The sequence below is a fragment of the Grampus griseus genome (assembly GCF_964374135.1).
Source record: "Grampus griseus genome assembly, chromosome: 1".
Lineage (NCBI taxonomy): Eukaryota > Metazoa > Chordata > Mammalia > Artiodactyla > Delphinidae > Grampus > Grampus griseus.
In genome coordinates this window covers 78,116,574-78,141,819 of record NC_139017.1, presented here as the reverse complement: position 1 = coordinate 78,141,819, position 25,246 = coordinate 78,116,574, and the positions used below count along the sequence as shown (strand labels likewise).

At 41.7% G+C, this 25,246-nt stretch overlaps 1 protein-coding gene across 1 annotated transcript; it reads right to left on the bottom strand.

Moving 5' to 3' along the window:
• Positions 1-32: 32 nt before the first annotated feature.
• On the bottom strand, positions 33-19,615 carry HMGCS2 (3-hydroxy-3-methylglutaryl-CoA synthase 2; the record flags this gene model as incomplete). The annotated part of the gene is given in 11 exon segments (XM_082661308.1): positions 33-89; positions 93-139; positions 1,387-1,535; positions 2,142-2,252; positions 3,304-3,336; positions 3,338-3,478; positions 5,886-6,051; positions 7,419-7,583; positions 11,898-11,943; positions 11,946-12,383; positions 19,604-19,615. Coding segments are annotated over 11 exon segments (1,365 nt in total).
• Positions 19,616-25,246: the final 5,631 nt, after the last annotated feature.

Here is a 25,246-nt window from a genome sequence, read left to right as displayed (position 1 = left end):
CCACCTACACTCTAAAATTTCACTTATCAACTTTAGACCGGACGCCGGGCATACTTTCGGTGATACAGCTCATCCACTCTCTTCAGGTATCAAGTGCCTAGGAAAAGGCTGTTTTTGTCACCAAGTGGTGAGAAATTCACTGTGGAATGAGAAGAGGCAATACTCACAAAGGGCTGCATGGGGTTGAGGAAGAGAAAATGGTAATAGGGACGCCTAGACCTTCACGTGGAGCTCTCCTGGCTGTGCTGCAAGGGGTGGCGAGGTCACCTAGTCTACACCCAGTAGGGCACTGGGCCATCAGAAGAACCAGAAGCAGCTCTCTTGGAGCTAGTACCTAAGACTTGTCTACTAGAAATTTTGCTATAGGAGTATGCCATTTTTCTGCAGTAGACATGCCCTTCCTCCATTGAAATCTTCATCATGTCCTTCTGCCAATGGTACCTAGCTTGAGGTGTACCTCAGAGCATCCTGTTTTCTAATAGACACTTCCATCCTAGCCCTAAGGTTTCCAACTCTGATTCATTGTAGTATTTCAAAGTTTTGTCCATTAACGTTCATCTCAGAGGTCCTATTTTTATTTTATTTTGGCTTCTTTTTTGCTCTAACATGTCCCCTGTTCCAGATAAGATCAATGACTACTAGGTCTAGGTTTTCTGGAACATTCTCAATTCCATAAGTTCAGTCTCCTTTTCAGGGCAAGTCATGTGTCCCAAGTTTTGCTTGAAAAAATATGGTTACCCTGATTTTAAAATCACCATCTGGCTTCTCCAGTCCTAACTTTTGCTTTGGTGTACTTTTCCTTTGTTGCTTTTTGGGGGCACTATTTTGTTTTATGTTTGGTAAGGAAAGGGGGTCGCTGAAAGAAGACAGTAATATTTGCCGATAACTTATTTATCATTAATTCATTCATTAATCTCTTTGGCAATCCTGCAAAGTTCGTATGATTTTAGAAATGAGGCAACTGAGAAAACTTCAATAATTTTCTCAAAGATAAAGAGCTGATAAGTTATCACAGCTCAGCTTAGACTTTGATATCCGGCTCCAAAATCTGGGCTTTTTCAACTGTTGTGTAGATAGTGTTTTCAAAGACCATACATCTGGCTTCCAGGGGACTTCATTGTCCAGTATCCTGTTTTGGGTGGTTATCTATGCTCAGTGCTGGGAAGCCACATGCTGCCTCCTACCTCTTCCCAACTCTGTCTTCTGCTTCCCCACCCAGTTCTTCCCCTTTCGAACCTAACAAACCTTCTCCCAATCATATCTGATAGAAGTCGTCACTCTCACCCACTATATTCTAGACTTCTGATGAATCCCTGGCTCTCAGCTCCTGGCATAGAATCTGAGAAAAATTGCCTTCTCCTCCTCTCTTTCTGCCTTTTTTCTTACCCTTGTGGTAGAACTGTTCTCTTTGGTCCATTATTTCTGTAAACTTCTCAGGAGACATATGCTTCCGGGAGGTGAGACATTTTGGCAGGTCTGATGTACTGGATACCAGCTTCTCCGGTGGGGGGTGGGGGGTGGGGGGGGCGGCGAGACTGGGAAGCAAAAGTAAGACTCTTAAACTTACTTCATTGTCATCACTGCTACCAATCACAAGTCCAATGGAGAGCCAGGCTCTGTGGAAGCTCCCGCCCCAGGGGAAAGTGCTCTATGTATGGCTTAGAATGTCAAGAAATGATAAAGCTCAGCAAATATAATGTTAGCAAAACATACAGGCAGACCCTCATTTAGTCAAGGTGTATCCCGTTTAGCGCTTAGATGTATGTCCTTGATCACGTCCATCATAAAATAATGCACAAATGTTTCCTGGATATCTCAAATCCATCCATTTCTCTTTAACCAGTTGCAACCAAACCACCACCATCACCTCTTGCCTAGACTATTTGCTGGAACAATCTGACTGGTTTCCCCATATTCACCTTTGTTTCTCATCAGTCTAGTCTCTAAGTAGTAACCAGGGAAGTGCTTCGAATACATGAATTAGACAAACTTACTCTATTGCTTAAATCCCTTCAAGGCTTTCCTTTGTTCTTAATCACAACATAATTCTGTCAAGGTGGGAGCCTTGGTAGTGGTGAGGCAGAAAGTGGTTTCTTTTACCCGATGAAACTGGCCAGGAGTGCCTGATCAAAAGACTGGACTCACCTGGAGAAGCATCCTGGGGCACCCGAAATGAAAAGAAACTTTCCGCTAAGCCAGAGCCATAAGAGAAGGCACCAGTCCTGGAGCCAGCCAAGTCCTGGGCAGAGTGACTGCGGCGAAAGAAATCAAAACCTAAAACCACACATCAACATTATGTTCCGCACTGCAAAGAAGCCACCAGTCTAGTCAACCTCTTGCAACTAGCAATGGGTTCTGGGCACTCTACACAAACAGGGGCTTCTGGAAGACCCTGGGGGTAGGCCCAGAAGGAGGAAAACTTACCAAGAGGAGAACAGCTAGCTAAAGCCTAAGATACAGAAGCCACAGTGAGCATAACTGAATCTCTGGGATGTAAAAGGAACTTCTCCCCACCCAGGAAGCCAAGATGAATTCAGTGAACTCTGAAGGCACCTCCAAGTGAAGGTCAGACCACTGGACTCATCTCAAGGCTCCCATGTTGACTGGCAATGCTTCAGCAGTTGTAACTTTTTTTATTCTACCCTCATTAGGAATAATTTGAGCAAGTCCAATGATATACATATATATTTTTCTCATGTTGTATGCATGTACTAGTACAAGTGTTTTCTTGTAAAATCCACAAAATAGAATATCTATAAAAATAAAAACTAACACTTGGACCCCTGCTGAGCATTACTGTTTTAATTGCTTCAGACATTTAACATTCATCAAAACCTTAGAAGGTAGGTATTGCTATTGTACAAATTTTATAGTTGGGAAAAAGAAGGCGCATAAAGGTTAAATATTTTTCCAAGGTCAAAGCTAATAAATGGTAAAGAGATTTGAACACAGGTTGTGGGCTCTAAAGCTAGAATCTCTTGACCAACATGCTTTACTGAGTACAGAGATTTTAAAGGATGAGATCAAAATATGCATAAAAGTTCTACTATTTTCCTGCTGCACCAGATAGGTCTTGCTCATCCCCTGGCATCGTACGTGCACTTCACTTTGGAGACCACTGTTTAATACTGATGGTACATCTGCCTACCCATACACCTTTGAAACCTGTTTCTTTCATTTGCCTTCCTTTCTTCTTTCTTTCCTTTTTGAAAAACTTCTGAACCAGAAGAGGAACAAAACTTGGTTGAACCCTCAGACCAGAGGCCATGGGTAAGAGGAGGTGGGGTCACGTGCCGTACTCACTGGAACAGAAGTGAGGCCAGGCATCCCTCCGCCCAGGGATGAAGTGTACATATTCCCGTTGTGTGTGGAGAGGTAGAGGGACGCCTTGCTCTTCTTGATGAACATGTCTAGAGAGGCCTTTTGAAATGCTTTTTCTACGTCCTTATCGGTGTAGGTGTCTTCCAGTTTTAGCCCCCTGTGAGGCAGCCAGAGGAATAGGCCAGGCGAGAAGCCACATGAGGGAAGGAATGCAGCACGGGGAAAAGTGTAACAGCTACTGGAGAGAAGACTTTGGGACACATGTTTTTTATAATAGAATATTTGGAAATACAGAAAACACAGAGGAAAACTGTCACTAATAGTCTTACCATTCAGAGAGAGCACTTAGGTCATAGTTTTCTTAAGGAATCCATTCCTAATTTTATACAGTTTATTGGAAAGTAAAATCATGCGATACATTCTGTTTAGCATGCTTCCTTAACTAATTTTCTCTATGACATTGTCAGCTTCTCTAACATTATTATTATTTTTTTTTTTGCGGCACGCGGGCCTCTCACTGTTGTGGCCTCTCTCGTTGCGGAGCACAGGCTCCGGACGCACAGGCTCAGGGGCCATGGCTCACGGGCCCAGCTGCTCTGCGGCATGTGGGATGTGGGATCTTCCCGGACCGGGGCACGAACCCGTGTCCCCTGAAGCGGCAGGCAGACTCTCAACCACTGTGCCACCAGGGAAGCCCTCTAACATTATTTTTAAAGGCTGCCAAATGGACCATGATATGATGTACCCGACTTTAACCAATTGACCCGTTTCTGTCCTCATTAGCTAAAATACTACAGAGAATAGCTACATGTTTGTTTTTTTTTAGGAAACATTTGTTTTTCATTAAAAATTTTTATGCAATTTTAAAAGGTTACTTTCCATTTACAGTTATCACAAAATGTTGGCTATATTCCCCGTGATGTACAATACATCCTTGAGTCTATATTAGACCCAATAGCCTGTACCTCCTACATCCCTATGTTGCTCCTCCCCCTCTCCCCACTGGTACGCACTAGTTTGTTCTATCTATGAGTCTGCTTCTTTTTTGTTATATTCACTTGTATGTTGTATTTTAGATTCCACTTACAAGTGATATCATACAGCATTTGTCTTTCTCTGTCTGACTCATTTCACTTAGCATAATGTCCTCCAAGCCCATCCATGTTGTTGCAAATGGCAAAATTTTGTTCTTTTTTATGACTGAGTAGTATTCCATTGTATATGTGTACCACATCTTCTTTATCCATTCATCTGTTGATGGACACTTAGGTTGCTTCCACACCTTGGCAAATGTAAATAATGCTGCTCTGAACGTTGGGGTGCGTGTATCTTTTCAAATTAGTGTTTTGGGGTTTTTCTGATGTATACCCAGGAGTAGAATTTCTGGGTCATATGGTAGTTCTATTTTTATTTTTTTGAGGAATAGCTACATGTTCTTTTAAACATGTGGAATTACTGAGCCAAAGATGCACATCTATTAAGGCTTTTGCTTCATGTTTTCCTATTACTCCCCCAAATCTTTGTATCCGTTTACTATTGCTCATTTTCTCATAGACTCAATTCTGGGTATACAAAAATTTTAAACGCTATCTAAAGAAAACATTAACTTGTTTATATTTGTTACTAATGGGTATGCACATTTAAAAATATGATTATGTGCATTTCTTCCTTGAGGAAGTTTCTTGTCCATATACTTTGTTCAGTTTTCTACTTAGTGTGTTTTTCTTGTTATGGATGAGACTTTCATATATTAGAGATAGTAAGCTGTTATCTTTGGTATATGTTAGAATTTTTTTCCATGGGGTAGGTCTTAGAAGCAGTGTTTGTGCTAATTTGGATGTTGGTGGCAGGGTTAGCAGTAGTAGTTAGAAACAGGGGCAGATGTTGGTAAAATATCCCAAAACTTGAACAGATACCAAGAAGAAAGGGAAAGATTCCCTTCCCAGTGAGAACTCTTTGTATTCTTCTTTTCTGAATGTCTTGGAGTATCGCATCAATAAACAGCATTCTCCCTGCTTTATTGACAGCAAAGGGGAGTGAGCTGGACTATCTCTATTTCATAGGTGCGGGGATTTGAGGCAACAAGCAAGACATTCATTAAGCCAATGGCTAGTGGGAATGAGACCAGATGCTCCCCAAGTTGCCATCCTGCATTGTGATTATTTGCTTCTAGGTGTTTCTTTCTGTACAGACTGTGAGATCCTCTAGGCAGGTATCATGGAGTCACATCCACTTTTATGTCCCCAGAGTTTAGTATGATGTCTGACACATAGTTGATGTTCATAACATGTTTATTGCCTGAATAATTTAGCCACACTCCCTTTCCCCTTTTTATTACTCGCCGAAGCTTCTTATAGTCACTTGATCTAGAGGTTCTGGCAGTGCCCCTGTACTCCCTAAGATACAGGGTGAGGTCTCTGAGAAAACAATAACGCACTAACCCACGTGAGGACTTGGTGTCATTTCTACTGTGTTGGAGGATTGTTGTCTTTTCCCACAGGAGTGGCTGGTGGTCCAAACTCAAGGCATGAGGAAGCCTCCTCCTTCTTATGAACAGACCTCACCTGAAGGCTTCCAGCCTCTTATAGAGGCCGGTCTGTGTGTTGCCACTGGCTAAGAGAAAGTCATTGAACATCAGGTGAGCCAGGGATTTCTGGACCCTCTTGCAGAAAGGTGTGTGAAAGATCACAAACTGTAAGTCATCAGGAGTGAAATGTCGATCGATGCCAGCTGGAAGAAGAAGTGTGAAAGCAAGGATGTGGCATGATCCACTTAGGCATACTCTCCAAGATCTAACTGTGCTGCGGTCTCCCAGAAAACTGGCTCCTACCTCCGACAAACACACAGAGGTTTGTTCATTCATTTTACAAGCATTTTGCTAAGCACTCTACTCATAAAGAAGGTAAAGAAACAAATATTTTCTTCCTATCTGCCATTGCCAACCTCTAGGACAAATAATTCCTCAAATCAACCTCGTACTGTATTATTTTCTCTATTTTCCAGGGGAGAAAACAGTCTCCAAAATATGAAGCTGAGTCATGTATCCAAGATCACCCAGCTTGAAAAGAGCTGGCTTTGGCTTTGGGTTCTGGTGTCTCTGGATCTACACTCCAGACTCTCTCATATTCCAAAGAGAAGAGCAATGCACCCCCTGCCCTTAGGAAAGTTTACAATTCGGTGCTGAGATCCAAAGCGGCATTGATCAAATTCCATATGAGATTAAGGACTAAAATTAGAATGTCATAAGAATTCAGAGGATGCCAGAGCAATTAATCAATAACAATTTTATTGGGCAGAGGCAGAGATGTCCAAGTCGACTCCTTTCCCATGGAGGCAGCCAGCATCCCACCCAGTGCAGCAGAGACAGGCAAGATGCTTCAGGACACCCCTAAAGCATCCATGCTCTGATGCTTCAGCACATGCCTTTTCCCACACTGAAACCTGCCTTTTTTAGATGCCCATCTGGGCATGGCTAAACAGGTAGGAACCCCCCCCCCCCCGCTTTATTTTTTAAGTGTATGGTTTCTCTTTATTTTTAAAAGAAGGTTCGTTTCTTTTCTGATTATGGAATTGGTACATATTTTTTAGCAGAGAACTTCAGAAAGTAAGGTGAAAATAAAATCAACTTCCAACACTACCAGGCAAAGAAAAGAATCACTGATAACACTTAAGTATACTGAAAATATAGGTAAGAATTTTCAACATCAACCAGACTTTAAAAGGTGGCAAACTATAAACCAAGAGTCAAATCACTCCTGACTTCAACAGAAACGAATCCTGGCCTCCATAGGACGTGGTCACTCTGATTCACACAGTACCTCCCCAGGTGGCCGGCACCCACTGGCTTCAGCTTTGAACTTGGATTGTCTACTTTCTTTCATTTAACTCAAGTTAGAGGCAATTTCATGCTTGACTCTGGGTGACTTCCAAAGGGACTTTAGCTCAGGCCCAGGAAAGGGTGTCAGAAGAAGGGGACATGAAACAATTCTCTTGTGATCATTTGAAGAGGAGAAAAGAGTCCTTGTCTTAAGAGGTTAGGACATACTCTTGGCCTCGTGTGAATAGGGTCCCCACCTTCTGCCCTCTGAGCCCCATACCTTGCTCCCACTGGTTCTGGATCTTTTGATGGTATAACATGTAGCATCGGTCCAGGGCCCGTAAGTAGCACTGGATGGACAGCTTCCCATCCAATTGTGGGCACTCTGAAGTCATATCTGCTTTGCAGAAGTCATATACATTCTCCATGTGGGTTGCTCTAAGCCCTGGAAAGGCACACAGAGGGATTCGGGGACTGTACAAGGCAGCCCACGTTGAGCAGAGAGGATAGGAGAGCCACATATAAGCAGCCCCCTGGTCTTTATCTTTCTCGTGCCCAAGCCTGAGCCCACCGAGCATCCCTCATGTGTTCAAAAGGAGTTGATTGAATTGCCACTTTTATATAAATGAGATTTATATTTCCATTTCCATACCTAGATGGGCTTAAAAAAAATCTGGAATAGACACCAAAAGTCTCAAAGGAAAGCTCTCACTTTATACTCAATTATCTTCTTTCATTTTCAGTTGTCAGTTTAGCTCTCAAAGGGTCCTTGTCAGCAGCATCAGTGCCAGCCATTCCACACATCATTATCCCAAAGTGTGATGGTGCAGAAGAGGCAAGCTTGCGGATTCCTCTCTTCCCCTCCTCCCTGCCCTCTGCTCCCCAGTCCAGTCTTTTGGAGACAGTCAATATCATCATCAGATCCACATTTCGGCCCTGCATAGTGGGTGGGCCAACTTGGAATTAGGAGCTAGGTATTTGGCTACGCCATGCACAGTCTCCCGGCGCCACATAGACACTGTTTACTACAAACCTCTCTTGAGGGTTAGAGGGCCCTTCGGCCCAACCAGCATTGCCACAGCTCCAGCCCTGCCTGTGGGGTGAATATTACCACTGGAGTACACTGCGATGTCTCCACAGACCACCAGGGCATAGTGACTTGTAATGAGAGACAAGAAATAATTATTATCACTACCAAATCTCAAGCAGACTGAAAGCCTCCTGTATGCCAGGCACAATTTTAGGTACTGGTGATAGATCACTGAACCAAAATAAAAATTCTTGCCCCATGGAACTTGTTCTAGTGAAATTCATCATGACACATTTGAAATGCAATGTCCAAACTCAGTGTTCTGTGACTCTAGCTGTAAAATCCTCATTTATTCAGAATTCAGTTTCTGAATTCAATGAAACATTCATAAATTAGCACTTCTGGAGATAATTTAGGTTTGTACTGATCACCTTACAGCACTTCATAGTACTACAGTGGAAATTTCTTTCAAATCATAGAAGGCCAAGGGATGGGGAGGGAAACTAATATTTGAAATCCTAGATAGACATGAGCTATCCTCAAACAATCCTTAAAATAATCCAGTGAGGCAGGAATTATCCACATTTACAAAGGAAGACACTGCCTTCTAGAGAATCCAAGTAATTTGTCTAAGGTCACCCACCTCATGAATACGGAATTAAATATTCAGACCCGGTTCTGACTGGATCCTGAACCACGTGCTTCGAACAATCTGGTATTACCTTCCTTCTGAGAAGAGTTAGTGTCAAGTAACCACATTTAATGTAGGTGAACCATAGTAACTACTTCTATAGTAGCCAGATGATTATTCAATAAATGATTGTTGTCTTGAATATTATTTGTTCCTCTCTCATCTGATAGTACTGCCCGCCCTCAAACTTGGGTTTGTGAGAGAAACATGGCGGCAATTTTAGGATTCTACCTAAACTGTGAGGAAGCGCCCAGGGTTTATGCCAGCACTGTGTTGAGAGCCATTATTTCTGTATAATTCAGTCCTCACAATAAGCCTATCTGTCAGATACAGTTATCTCTTTATAGACAAAGGAATTGAGACCCAAAGAACCTGAGTCACTTACCTAAAGCCACGCAGCTAATAGATGGTAGGATAAAGATTCAGAGTCAATGTTCCAACCCAAATTCATTGAAACCCAAGAACCTTCTCTTAAGATTATATAACAACTCAAACTCCAACCCCAACGAAACAGTATTGTTATTTTTTCTCTGCAATTTTATATACATAAATATATAAAAATATATAATAAACATATAATATATATAAACAAAATTTATATATGTATATAAAATTAGGAAACTATAGAATAGTATTTAGAAGCCATTAAGGAAAAAACCAGTCAATTAGACTGTCTAAAATTAAAACCTTCTATCAGAAACAAACTCAAAAGACAAACTGGGGAAGTATTTACAGTACATAAAGCCAACAAAGGATTATTTTCATTCATATATAAGCGCCTCATAAGAAACATAAGATATGTAATAGAAAAATGGCCAATAAACATCATAAAAATATCAAAGTTCTCTTATAATAGCAAAGGAAAATCAATGATACTATTATATTACTTATTAAACTGACAAAGATTAGAAAGTTTGATAATATATATTGTAGGAATGCACTTTAGTACAACATGTTGAAGAACAATTTGGCATATTCTATCAAACCTTTAGATCAAACTATTCTGCAATTCCACTTCTAGGAATCTATTCCTAGAACATATTATCATGAGCGTGCAAAGCTATTGTACAATGTTCATTAAAACAGTATTTATAATTGCAAAAACATACATCAATCTAAATATCCATCTATATGGGACTAAGGTTTGGCATATCTATCAATAGAATATTATGTGGCTTTTAAAAGAATGACTTTAGGTGACCTTATGTGTATATCTATCTATCTGTCTATCTTATATCTATCTATCTATAGAATGACCTCTAAGACATCATAGAGATGAGGAATAATGTGTACAATGCTAAAAAATGAATAGATAAGGGTATGCTTTCAGGTATATAGAAAATTCCTGGAAGAATACATAGAAACTGTCAGTGTTAAATTATGGGAGTTGGTAATGGGGTGTCAAAGGGAAATTTTCTTTACTTTCTTTACTTTTCACCCTTTTGTGTGTGTGTGTGTGTGTATGTACTTAACTGTTGGTTTCAATTACCTTCATTTAAAACAAAAAAAGACAAGAAAAAATGAGGTCTCTCAGGCAATCTGAGCCAGTACCACTCTTTCCTTCCCTTATACCCTGCTGTCTCTCTGGAGTGGTCCAGACCTTCTTGGTGAGTCCCAGAACCACCTTCTCCCATCTGAGGGTCCCCAGGTGGATGGCCAGGTCAGAAGCAGAGATCACATCTACGCTGGCCTTGTCTTGTTTTGGTATTTGCCATTAGACTCAAGCTTAAATATGCTTTTTGTTTTAGTATAGATTAACAATTCACATCCTAATAGCTTGTTTGAATTTTTCCCCCGCAAGACATCACGTTAAAGAAGGATGCATTTGCAGCCCTCTCCTGTGGAATACCCAACCATTCAGCAGAATCTACTCATTTGAAATGACATGTTTGAAGCTGCTAATGCCCCCAAATATAGGCTCTGATTTTGGGTTAAAGGCTGGTGTGTGTCCCTTGCCCTTCACTTCTACTCTCTAACTAAATTCTGGGCTGGACATATTGGTGGTGACGGTAGTAGGGGTTGCTGGAGAGGTAATAATACAAATGCCAAGCAGGAGAAGCACTGCAAGTACAGGTTTGACGATGTAGAGACTAGAACATGCCAAATCAATGGAATCATTGTTTGTGAGGCTACGCAGGGCAGTTGAAAAAAAACACTGAATGGGTGTGTGGAATTGTACTGCCTTGTTGCATGAACAGAGACAAACCATTAAACTCTTCTTGGCCTCTTTTTAAAGTGAAAAATATTGGATTAGATAGTCTCTAGGGTCACCGCCAACATCAAGACTTCATAATTAATTTTATAATTAATGTTTATTATGGTTTCTAAAGTTTAAATTCTGGTTTCCAACTTAGTAAAGGTAGGGCCTTGTCTGCCCAGGTACTGTTTTTTCACATCTCCATTGATATCTTGTTTAATGCCTGTAAGGCAGGTAGGCAAATAAAAACTCTGAGTCTCTCAGAGGTTAAGGGACTTGTCATCAATTATTGACAGACCTAGGTTTCTAACTCTCCTAGGAACCAGGCAAGGGAGAGAAAGTAGAAATACTCTGTGTCATAGTCTATCCTGTGATTCTTTGGGTCTATTTTTATCAGGGTGTTTTTCCCTAACACCTAAACTTGTTTAAATCTTTTAACATCACCAATCTCTTTCCCGCTCAGAGACTTGGGAGAAACCTTAGAGAAACAGGAAGAGTGAAATGGGAAATATACCAAATTTGATTTGGTGTCTTGCTTCTGCCATGCACTACGTGTAAGATATTAGATCCTCCATTTTCCCCCCATAAATCAGGTATGACAGCCACTTCCTAGGCTGTTGTGAGGACCAAATGAATGACTCTGTGAACATGCTCCCTGATTAACTGTATAAAGCTATACACGTCTCAGTGGTTATTATCATTGTGGTTGTTGGATGATCGCAGCAGCTGTATGAAGAAGGTGTCCTTCCCTCCCTGAATGAAACCACCCAAGGAAAGGAGAAGCTGAGGATTCGACCTCCAACCCAGCTCCCTTCTTACATATGCCTCTGGCAGCATGTACCATCCCAGGAGTTGGACTCGACCCAGTTGGCAACACTGAATAGAGAGAGGCAGTGTCACCGTAGCAGGCACTGGTGGTATCTATGCCCTCAATGTCAGTGTTGCCTGAATCCTGGAAGAGCTCCTTGAGCACTGTTTTGACAGCCTTGGGCTTGTCGATGATGGTCTCAGTGCCCACTTCCCGCCGGCCCACAGATTCCCATGGGAGCTGCGTGTGCTCCATCAACTGCTGCACCACTGTCAGGCACAGGGAGTTGATGCCCTCCTGGACTGAGCAGAAGCCCATCTGGGTTTGGCCCATGCCCACTGTGTACTTCCCTGCCCCCACATTGTTAAACTTCTCCATGTCTGTTTGGTCCACATAATGGGCTGGGAAATAGACCTCCAGGGCAAGGATGCCCACATCCTTTGGCCAAGCATCTCTTTTGGCCAAGGGGATAGCAGGGACTGTAGAAAACGTGTAGTAGAGAAAACAATCAAAATTCCACTAATGGGCTCTAGCTAGTTTCCTCAAAAGACAGTACAGCAATCATTTCATTCATTTTTTAAAAAATATATTTTAAAGACATCAGATGAATACAAATTTAGAATTGTATTTTCCTGTTGAATTTACCCTTTTATCCTTAGTAAATGTCCCTCCGGCATTTTTATAGCTAAATACATGTGGAACAAGCAACGTCTGTGGAAATACAGAAGACAGAGAGGGCAATTCCAAACTGGAGCAGAGAAAAAGTGGAGAAAGATTCAGTAAAGAGGGAAGAAAACTGTTTCTTTCCTGGACCCACCACCTCTCTTCAACCCTGACTCCTAATCCCTCTGGAGAAGATCTGGAGTTTCTCCTTCTAGCTACAAGTAAAGAACTCACCAAGCCCACCTTCTATTTGTTCCACATAAAAAGCACCTGAAAGCTGGTTACTTTAGAGGTATTCTTCATTTTCCAGATGGTGAAAGCAAGGCACACATTGGTGAAGCGATGTGCTCAGGGTAACTTCTCAGTTTCTCATCTGTTAGAAATATTCTGTCTTTTCACTCATGAGTACCACCAAATTCCTTTGACTTGCATCTGGCTACAGGATTCCTGATCGTGGAAGAGTGACAGGGTGGCTCTGCAGGCTTATGCATTTAGCTCTATGCCACAGGAATTGTAGCCCGGATGGAATGTATCCATCAGTCATCCGCAGGATTCTGGGCTTCTTGTAACCCCCGTTTTCCCATCACAGAGGTCACTTTAAAGGACTGCTGTGAGGCAAAATGGATCATGTGATCACAAGATAGTGAGGCAAAGTGATAAATGTTTATTCATATCTGACAAAAGAGAATTGAAGTTTAGTTCTCTGCCCTATTTGGTGACACTCAGATAATTAGAGTTTATACTCTCAAATGTTCGTGGAAGAGCTTCCCAGTACCTAGAGCTAATGGCTACCCAGAGCTCAGTCCTGTGCTTGGCTGGGTTTTCTCTCATTCTCATTCTCCCTCTGTCGTCTCTAAGCTCACTCCATCCCTCTCTTCCCAGTTAGAAATCTCAAGTCATAAGGAAAGTTTCCAAGAATTAGTCACATTGTAACTTTTGTAAATGTCTTGGTAGGGGGTTATTACTTGGAAATGGATTCCAGAGCCTTGAAGAAAAGTTAACATGTAGAGGTTTCCAGAAACATCAGGCCACTGGAGTTAAGAGTATCCATCTAATCTTGTACTTTCTCTAAAAAATAATCACTTTATTTAATTTAGAACTGGTTTCGTTCTGGTGTTGCTTGGTTCAAGAACATGCATCAGACTTTTATTTCTTTACTCCATCTCGCCTCCTTCTCTTGTGTTTCAAAATTAGCTATTAGGGCTTCCCTGGTGGTACAGTGGTTAAGAATCCACCTGCCATTGCAAGGGACACGGGTTCGAGCCCTGGCCTGGGAAGATCCCACATGCCGTGGAGCAACTAAGCTGGTGCGCCACAACTACTGAGCCTGTGCTCTAGAGCCCACGAGCCACAACTACTGAGCCTGCGTGCCACAACTACTGAAGCCCACACACCTAGATCCCGTGCTCTGCAACAAGAGAAGCCACGACAATGAGAAACCCATGCACTGCAACAAAGAGTAGCCTCTGCTCACCACAACTAGAGAGAGCCCGCACGCAGAAACGAAGACCCAACACAGCCAAAAAACAAACAAACAACAACAAAAAAAACACAAAATTAGCTATTATATGCCAGGCACTGTGCTATGGAGGGCTGTGGGGTGAAGGGGATGGTCGGAGAAAGGCGGAGATCAAGGTTCTTGGGGGCCTCCTCCACCAGTAGGAGGAATGAGATAAGCACATACATACTATATAACCCAACCAAGAGTCAGAATATGATAAAGGCCACAAGAGGGAGATGGGCAAAACCCCACGGGAATTCAAAGGAAGCAGAGATTTCCTGTGTGTGGGAGAATCAGGACTGGCCTCATGGAAGGGGCTAAATTTGAGGTCAACCTTGATGGATAATTGGAGCGTCTTCTGATGAAGAATTGGAGGGTGGCTTCAGGGACAGTGCTACAGCAGGGGGTGATTGAACAGGTAAGGGCACCTGGAGCAGAGAGTGAAGGGGAGAAGGAGGACAACAAATGAGAAAAGCAGGTGGGGACCATGAAGTGGAGGGCAAAGGTCTTCCTTATTTTAAAGGCAGTTGAAGCACATGGGGTGGGAGCCGTCTTTATGGTGGATTTAGAGTGAATGCAAGTTGGATTAGAGGGGATAGACATACAGAGAAAAGGAGAGCCATAAAGAGGACTCTTAATACCCATTCAGGCCATGGAAAATGGGATTAGCTGTGAGTACACCAAAAGGGAGATGTGAATGATAATTCCAAGTGTTGGAACCAAGGACATCAGAAGGAGGGGGCAGGTCAGGGGGACTGGGGTTTATCTCTTGGAGGACAGCCAACGGTTGCTCATTGAGACAAGCAAATCCACTTCAATCCCTTCCTCACAAATGGAAAAACATGTTAAATTCCGAGCTGGGACATTAGGCCTGTACTCAGGGGGTAGGGAAGAGTGTTGATGATGGTGGGGAGTCATGAAGAAAATAAGAAGGCTCAAGGCATCTCCTCCCACCCGATACATCCACGCACACAGGTTCCCTGGGCACCAGGCAAGGGAAGACACTGGGCGAAAAGTGTTTCTCTAAATATTCTTGGAATGCAGTGTAGAAATGGGAAGGAAGAAAGGGCTAGTCCTAAAGTACACTGGATGGTTTAGGGGTGTCCGGGTGCTAGCGGTAGCTGTGTTACCATCAATGCTGGGAGACTGTGAGCCCTTGGGCTGGACTTGGGGAGTGTTTGCAAAAAAAAAAGGAGTGCGTGTGTGCTTCTGTGCACAAGCACATGGTACACACACACGCACACACATACACTCTTATCTGTACATCTCATGTCCCCCTTTCATGAAATCAGAGAGCAGAGAAACACACTTCTTATCCTCCGTCCATTTTGAATCTGACTACAGTGACTTGAAGCAGCTGGTTTTACTGACACTGCAGGTGACACAGAGTCCTGAAGGTCTCAGCAGGGGCTGGGGGGAGAGGTGCAAACGGTGGTGGAGAGAATGTCATGGGCCCTGGTACCGATATTTCCATTGCTTCGTGCTGCTAGGGGTGTAAAACGTGTCTTGCTGACATCGGCAGGTGCCAGAGGTTTGGGATCCTGGAATTCTGTAAACAGACCTGGGCTGTCTCTTTAGAGATGAGGTGACTGAGACCTTGAGAGGTTAACTTGCTTCTCTAAGGCTGTTCCCAAGCCTTGCCAACTTTTGACTGGGATTCTAGTGACTTCTGCCTCCGGAAACCCTGCCCCTGCTTATCGAGGCTCTGTGGCTTCTAAAACTGGGCACAACTTCTCACTTAGAACATGGGCAAATCAAAGAAAAACATCATCTCTCCAACATGTACATACCTGCGCTGCTCCTGGGCATGTATGGGAAAGGATGGCACTGATCCCTCCTTTCTTGGGCTCTTGTGGCAGCCTTGTTTATGTTCAGCCACCTCAGGAGGCTATGGTGTTCCTTATAATACATCCTAAGGTAATCCAACCTGGTCTTGGACCCTTGTCTGCGTTACTCTCACTTGGTTGTCGAGAAAGCTCTCTGTCGAGTTAGCTGTTATTAATGTATTGTGATGATAAGGAAAATCTCTCAAAACCAAAGGGAATGAATCTATTCATAGTAGCCCTTTAAGTAGTTGGGAGTGGTACGGGCATACAGGCAAAGGGCTGGAATTAGAGAGGATAAAGAGCCTGCTCCATTTCTTCTGTTTTTATTGTCGTTCTTGTGTTTGTATAGCGCTATACAATTTCCAAGTGCAATACAATAAGTGCTACAATAAAAGTACAGAAGCCCTAAAGAGGTGATCGTCATTTGCAGCTCAAGGTCTCCTGAAGAGGAAAGGTCTGCTTTACTGATGAGGCTAGTGATATGTGGACAGGTGATCCAGCTTTCCCAAAGATCTACAGCTGGTAAATGGCAGGTTGGGCACTCAACCATGTCTTTCGACTCCAGATTCTGCTCTTTCCACTTTGGTCTTCTACTTCACAATAAAATGCTCCTGCCCTCTGATCTTCTAATGAATCTCTCCCTCCATCCCACTCTCATTGCACCGATCTTCCTCTATCTTTTACAAGAGTCATGCATTCACTCATTAGTTCATTCAATTAACCCCTCTGTCTACTATGACTCTGTGCAGGGCACAGAGAACAGTCAGAGTGGTTCCTGATTTAGGGGAAACAGAGGCAACTTCATTTTCCTGAAGACAGAGAACTTCCAGCTGCCCCTAGAAGTCCAAGTCTCCCAGGTCTTCCATCATCTTTAGATTCTTGCCTCCATACATCTTGGTGCTTACTGCTCTAACCCAATCTCCCACCTTGCTCTGTCACCCCATGCCCTTCCACTGAGCCACTGGCAAAGCTCTGTCATCAACTGAAAATTCCTTATTTCCAATCCTTTTTCTGAATACGCCCTTTGCTTCTTTCTCTGTCTCAGACTGCAACTCTCACATGGTGGTTGCGCTCTTTGCTTTCCATAATATGGGACCCCTGGCCAAAGGAACCCAATGTACTGCAGTGCTTGGAATAAGGCATATGTCCTCTTTGCTCTTCGCTGATATCGCCAGAGTATTTTTCTTCTCCCTCCTCTCAAAAGCCCCATTCTCTGCAAGCACATGCCCTCCGTCTGGACCAACCAGTGCCTTTCATTCTTGCAGTCAACATTCAGTCCTGCTCCACTACCCTTGTTCATGAACATGGAAGCACAGGGATCACTGCCTTCCTTTCCACCCTCAATCCTCAGCATTCTTGGAGATGTGAATCTCCACATAGGTAATTCATCCACGCTGCCCTCTCACGTAAGTTCCCACTTCCGTGATTTTTGTCCTCCACTTGACCTCAGCCTCCCATCCCACACTCATACTCTTTTTTTTTTTTTAAGTATAATTGATTTACAATGTTGTGTGAGTTTCAGGTGTACAGCAAAGTGATTCAGTTATTTATATATATATATATATATAATTTTTCAGTTTCTTTTCCCTTATAGGTTATTACAAAATATTGAGTATAGTTCCTGTGCTATACAGTAGGTCCTTGCTGGTTATATATTTTAAATATAGTAGTGTGTATGTATTAGTCCCAAACTCCTAATTTATCCCCCCCCTTCCCCTTCGGCAACCATAAATTGGTTTTCTACGTCTGTGGGTCTATTTCTGTTTTGTATATAAGTTCATTTGTATTATTATTATTATTATTTTTGGATTCCACATATAAGCAATATCATATGATATTTGTCTTTCTCTGTCCTGCTTAGTCACTTAGTATGATAATCTCTAGTATGAGTTTCCATTCTCATACTCTTGACCTTCTCGCTATACAACCTCCAAAGTTTTAATTTCATGCAGCACAATTCTAATAACCTCTATCTTCCCTGCTTACTTTGTGTGTGTGTGTGTGTGTGTGTGTGTGTGTTTAATGTCTTTATTGGAGTATAATTGCTTTACATTGTTGTGTTAGTTGCTGCTGTATAACAAAGTGAATCAGCTATACGTATACATATATCCCCATATCCCCTCCCTCTTGCGTCTCCCTCCCACTCTCCCTATCCCAGGCCTCTAGGCGGTCACAAAGCACCGAGCTGATCTCCCTGTGCTATGTGGCTGCTTCCCACTAGCTATCTACAATACATTTGGTAATGGATATATGTCAATACCACTCTCTTACTTTGTCTCAGTTTACCCTTCCCCCTCCCAGTGTCCTCAAGTCCACTCTCTACATCTGCATCTTTTTTATTCTTCTTTTTTTTTTTTTTTTTTTTGCGGTACATGGGCCTCTCACTGTTGTGGCCTCTCCCGTTGCAGAGCACAGACTCCGGACGCGCAGGCCCAGCGGCCATGGCTCACGGGACCAGCCGCTCCGTGGCATGTGGGATCTTCTCGGACCAGGGCACGAACCCGTGTCCCCTGCATCGGCAGGCGGACTCTCAATCACTGCACCACCAAGGAAGCCCTAAACCCACTCTTGGTCTACCCTGTGCCTGTATCTGAGCAGCTAAACAAGGCTGAAGGAAAACACAGTATGGTATTAACTGGTTAGCTTTACATTTACAACCGCATATCTCAAATGGACCCTCAGCATAGTCTGGCAATTCTACTACATTTTCCTAGTTCATTTGCTCTCCCACTCCCAAATGACTAGTCACACTTCCTCTTCTGTCTTCAGCCCATCTCCTCTACTCATTCTCAACTGATTACTTCGACTCCTCTTTCACTGAGAAAATAGAAACCATCAGAAGAGAAGTACTCCATCTCTTATTAGCAAATTCAGCAAATTGCCTGCCTTTATACCCCATACTCTACTTTCCTATAGTTCTTATCTAGAGGAACAATCCCTGCTCTGTTTTAAATCTGATGTCACCACTTGTGCACTGATTGTACTGCCTCTGCTCTGTGTGAAGACTGTGGTTCTGCAATTGTCTCTTCTCTTCTTCCTGATTTTTCCCCTTTCTACTAGGTTGCTCTTATCAGCGTTCAATCCCATCTTTACCCTTTTGCCACATCTTCTTTATCTACTCATCTGTCGATGGACACTTAGGTTTCTTCCATGTCCTGGCTGTTGTAAATAGAGCTGCAATGAACATTGTGGTACATGACTCATTTTGAATTATAGTTTTCTCTGAGTTATTTGTAGTGAGGTGGATGGACCTAGAGTCTGTCATACAGAGTGAAGTAAGTCAGAAAGAGAAAAACAAATACCGTATGCTAACACATATATATGGAATCTAAAAAAATAAAATAAAATAAAATGGTCATGAAGAACCTAGGGTCAAGACAGGAATAAAGACACAGGCCTACTAGAGAATGGACTTGAGGACGTGGGGAGAGGGAAGGGTAAGCTGGGACAAAGTGAGAGAGTGGTAGTGTATATATGGACATATATACAGTACCAAATGTAAAATAGATAGCTAGTGGGAAGCAGCCGCATAGCACAGGGAGATCAGCTCGGTGCTTTGTGACTAGCTAGAAGGGTGGGACAGGGAGGGTGGGAGGGAGGGAGACACAAGAGGGAAGAGATATGGGGATATATGTATATGTATAACTGATTCACTTTGTTATAAAGCAGAAACTAACACACCATTGTAAAGCAATTATACGCCAATAAAAATGTTTAAAAAAATGCCCTTTTGACCCTATATGTCCTACCGAGTGTGCCATCGCCTCTCTGCTCCCCTCTATACTGAAAGCCACTAAAGTATTTTCTGTTCTCAGTGTTTCACATCTTTTCTTCTCACTCTGTCTTTAATTGCCCCATTTTGGCTTTTGTCTCCTGCATTCCATTGAAATTCCTTTTGTCAAGGTCATCAGTAACTTCCTTTTTGCCAAACCCAACATTTGGTTCTGAACCTTCCGCTTACTCGACCTCTCAGGAGCACACGGCTCATATTCTCACTCCCTCTTTCTTGAGACACATTTTTCATTTGGCTTACAGAACCTGACAACCGCAGGATTTTCCTCCAAATCACTGGCCACTCCTCACAACTGCTCCTCCTCCCTATGACCTCTAAAATTTGGAGCTCCAGGTCATCCCAAACACTCAATTCACTGAGAAAATAGATGGAACTGAATAGGAACATTAGGCTCTTAGACCAAAACACCCAATAGTCACACAGAATTATGGATACTAATAGATGATTTTGATACAATTGAAGGCCAAAACCAGCCAATCCGGTAAAAACTTTATTAAGTATAGATAACAGATTAAGCACTGTGCTAAGCATTGGGAAAACATGGGATGGTTCAGCTTCATTTCTTTCTCTCTTTTAAGTTGGCATGTACTAAGAAACTACTGTGTGCCAGGTACTGTGCTAAGCACTTTTTGCACATTATCTCATTTAATTCTCATAACTGAGATGGCTACTATTATTACACCCATTTTACAGATGAGGAAACTGAGGTTTAGAAAAACTGTATAATCATCTGTGGTTTGAGAACTTGCAAGTGACTTAAATGGGCTTTGAATCTAGGCTGTCTGGATCTATGCATGATCTGCACCAATCTTCAACCATTTTTGACCTGAAAAAATGTCAATGCCATGTGGTTAAATCTAATATTAAGTTGTTTCTTTGGAATAAGGGAACCTTGTAGGTTGAGGAAGTACCAGGAATATGTTATTTGAAGTATAAATTGGGAGAAATAATAGCATAACAACATCAGGTGATAGTTTTTCATAGTGGACAGAATTTAGTTGACTTAGTCAAGTAATTATAGTCAAGCACAATAAAGTAATTGGTTTTTCTATGAATTGTCCAAAGTGTTGAAGGAAATATAATAAAGAAGACACCCCTCAAACACTTACATAAACTCACATTTTGATACTTTCTAAATGAGGACAGACATTTTTATTCTTGCTTTGAGATTTTGGGGTCCTTCAACTCCTGGACGGCAGCTCTTTAGCTGAACTGTTGATGAAAGATAGAGTGTTGATTAATCAAAAATGTGTCAGGATGTATATGTATAGCTGATTCACTTTGTTATAAAGCAGAAACTAACACACCGTTGGGAAGCAATTATACTCCAATAAAGATGTTAAAAAAAATGCGTCAGGTGCTAGATAAACATTAGGAATCAGAAAAATTGATTATTATGGTTTAAAAAGTTTAGAAAGTTTAGGGTGAATCTTGCAAAAACAATGTTTGTTTTTTAAGCAATTCTGTCAAAAAAGCTGATTTAGGAGAGCAAAATTATAATAAACAACGTTCCCAGGCACCTAGATTTACCATTTTTAGCTACATCTGCCTCTTCTACCTCAGAGACTCACAGTCCTCATTTCAACAAATGCCCTGAAGATGCATTTAGCCAAGGTTTCTATGACTGATACATTGAAGTAGATCCCCACTCATGCAGATTTATACTTTAGATCTCAATGTAAAGGAAAGGAGTTTTCAGATTTCTAGGCATCGGGAAGCGTGTAGGAAAGTTATTTCTACAGAACGTGTAGACCTAGGGACAAGTCTTTATGTTTGGGGAGACGAACCCTGTTTATTTAATAATAATACTAATTCAATACAAGCATATCTGGTACTTCATCAGTTTTGAAATGCTTTCACACGCAATCTGTACTCACAACAGTTCTAAGTTGATTTGGACATTGAAGCTTCCAGAGGTGAAGTGACCTGGCTTGTGGGTGTGTGACTAGTTCATGGCAATGGCTGGGAGTAGATATCTCTGCTATATCTCCAGATCGAGGACTCTCATCACATCTACGTGTGGATTCTGCTATGGGAGGGGAGGAGTCAGAGCTACTTATGATTTTGTGACTGGTTAACCAATCTCTCCTTTGCCAGGTCTTGCCTTTTGTGATTATCTGGGCTAACATGCAGACCTTTGATTCTAAAGCTTCCAGGGTTTTGTGAGGGAGGACTACTGAGGCCCGCAGGAAGTGTGCATAGATTCCTATCTAATTAGCTGAGAGGTCCTGAGAAAAGTAGGGGAAAGGGCCTGGAGTCTGATGAGATTTCTCAGAAGAGAAACATTGAGCACTGGTGTTCATTGTTTTGTTTGAGTTACATCATTCCAGGAGTTACCTTGCATTTGTTATATCATCTAGGGAGCAAACCCAGCAAGATGATGTCCAGTCTCAAGAGGGAAAGATTCAATATTTGCACAGGGAAGACAGTGGAGTTGCCCGTGAGTCTCAAAGAGAAAACCTTGGCATCATCTGATCACCTGTCACTGCTTCTCTAGCATTTATTGTCCAGCCTTCTTCTTCTCAGACATTTAAACTGTTTGGAAAAAAGAAAACAAAACTAACTTCCCACAGTCATTTTAGGTCAATAACAAATAATATGTCACAAAATAACCAATTTGCGTAAGTAATCTCCTTTTCTTTTTTTGAGCTCTCAGAATTTCGTTGTTAGATAATTATCATGTATTTGTCTTATTATCATAATTTATATTTGCATAGCATTTTAACAAGTCCAATTTTTTTCTGCTTGGCAACATGGCAAACTGTCATAGGTTGTTGAATTCCTCTTCTTAAATCAAAAAACACTAGAAAAATGACTAAAGCATAAATTTGAAGAACAATTCAGGAAAAAAAAGCTATGAGAAATCCCTGAGGAGTCTGAAGGATGCCCTGGACCAAGGGATGTGGGATAGACGCAGGGATGAGGTTGGATGAGGGCTGAAGCCTGCAAGGGAAGGATGGTTGCAGGGGGTAGTGGGAGGAGAGACACTGCAAAAGCCCTACCCCGGTGCGTTGTTCACGAAAAGAGTTGCAGGTTGACCAATCATACACTGACAATTATTCTAACAAACCTCCATTCTCAAACCCCAAACTGGTGGCCCAGCAATATTTTCTCCAGGTGCTGTTGTTTTCCCAGCAGTTTAATTGTGCAGTCTTGGTCAAGAGAGTCTCCTGGTCAAGTGGCAGCAAACAGGATGGTCATCAGTGGTTCTGCAATGTCTGGGGCTTATCCCCACCACTCATTTGAAATGTGCCTTGAGGAACACAGACTGGGGCCAGATCTTCAGTGCTTCCACAACACACAGCACTAGAGAGTATCCATTACCCCCAGGGGACATGAACTCATATGCCAAAATAAGAATACATTGAGGTCTATAAAAGGAAGACAGCGCACTGAATAGAATTTTTGAAACAGACAGATCAAGAATTTAAAATAATCATCCTATGTGTCCTTAAGAAGGGAAAGGAATGTTTTGTACTACAGGGCACTAATAAGAATCACAACAAAGAATTACGTGTATAACTAATTCTATATAATGCTGGAATAAAGACTATGTAGATGAGAAATACTACAGGATGGGAACATAGCTTAAAAAAATTAGTGAGTAGGAATATTCAATTGGGGAACTCTCAAAAAAGGCCAACAAGAAAGAACAAAATGAGAAAATATTGTTTTAAAAATCTAAGAGATTGGAAGAATAAATATAGAAGTATCAATATTTGAATAATGGGAATCCCCAAAGGAGAAACATTGGAAGAAATAATAAAGATACATTTTCCATAGTTAAAGAAAGATGACACATCTCAGTCTGGAAAAAAACTTATCAGGGAACAAGCAACAGAGTTAAGGAGAAAGTGGATCTAGAGCACATACAGAAAAAGAGGAAATTCTAAAAATTTCTAGTAAGAAAGATCACCTGAAAAGGAACAAAAGTCAAGTGGCATTGCAATTCTCAATAACAACACTGGACTCACTAAGACAATGAAGTAGTATTTTTAAAGAATTAAGGAAATGGACTTCCCTTGTGGCGCAGTGGTTAAGAATCCACCTGCCAATGCAGGGGACACGGGTTCGATCCCCAGTCCGGGAAGATTCCACATGCCGCGGAGCAACTAAGCCCGTGCACCACAACTACTACATAAAAATTGAAAATGAATGGTTAGAATAAAGTATACTATACAAATATGAATCAAGAGAAAGCTGAGGTAGCAATATTAATATCTGCTAAATTGGGAGAGGATAGATTATTTAATGGTTAATGTACTCTGTGGAGAAAAATAAAACTGAACTCTTCAGAGAGTTGGAGGTAATTTGGGTGTCCATCACTGCAGGCAGAATGGGTAAAATGTGGTTGGAAGTACAACCCAGAGTGCTATGAAATGGTTAGAAACAGCACGTTAAACACACAAATAGCAACGTGGATGTGTCTTAAAGGTAATGCTAATGTAATGTAAAGTAATATTTACTCAAGTTTACTCACAAAACAAAAATACCTATTTTATAAAAACAGATACAAATAGAAGTGGTTGTCAAGGTGGGGTCGGGAGGGAGCTGAGAGTGGGAGAATAAATACTGGTAAACCACAAATTCCATAGCCATGGCTACATGATCTTATAGTACAGAGGTATTAACATAGACTTTGGAACCAGGCAGATCTGGATTTGAATCTTAACTTTTCCGTATCCTACTTGAATAACCTGAAATTGTCGTTTAAAATTTCTTAGAATCAGTTTCCTATTAGTTTCTTCAGTTGCTAGGGGTGGAGAATAATAGTTCTGCATCATTGGGTTGTGGTGATGGTTAAATGGGATAATGCCTGCAAGGTGCTGAACACAGTAAGAGTTTAATAAATGAATATTATTATTACCCTTATGTGTTGGGAAAGGATGAGAAAATGAACCACTATCTACAGGCTGAAAAGGATCTGTAGATATCACTGGGCCTTATCTGAAGCTTCCTCTCACTGCCCACTACCACATTTCTTCCTGCCAAAGAACCTGTGCATCTTATTTGATGCATGCTAGCTAGACCTGGGAAAATCAAGGGAAATTCTGTTGTGTGAATGTTGTTAACCTTTCAAGAGATGAGAGGAAGAATCATTGGAAGGAACTTGGCGAAGAAGTTTAAAGAAGGAACTTGGCAGCCTGCAACTTTGCTGGGTCTAAAAATCTAGGAAATCAAACTACAGTCATTATACCTGCAGGTCATTTTTCATTGTAACTTGAGATAAAGGATTTTCTCTGTATAACAATTGGGTTAGTCTGGCTTTTGGCTGACCTGTAAGCCCAGGATGAGAGGGCAGAATACATTTCCTCTTGTGCCCATTGGAAACTTCTCCCCCTTCATTTTGAAATCAGTTCATGTTTGTTTATGAGGATATAGGATCTAGACAAAAAGTCAAGTACTAAAGCCATTCAATGGAGTAAACAGGCACAGAAAAATGAAATGTTTTGCTCAAGTGATGGTGCCAAGGACTTAGGACTCCTTCTCTGATGCCTGAAAATTGTTGTTAAATATCTGGTATTCTTAGTCAAAACATCTGGACAGCAAATGTGATTTTTTTTCCCACAAAGGAAGTTTCCTTGATTGTTCTCTTCTT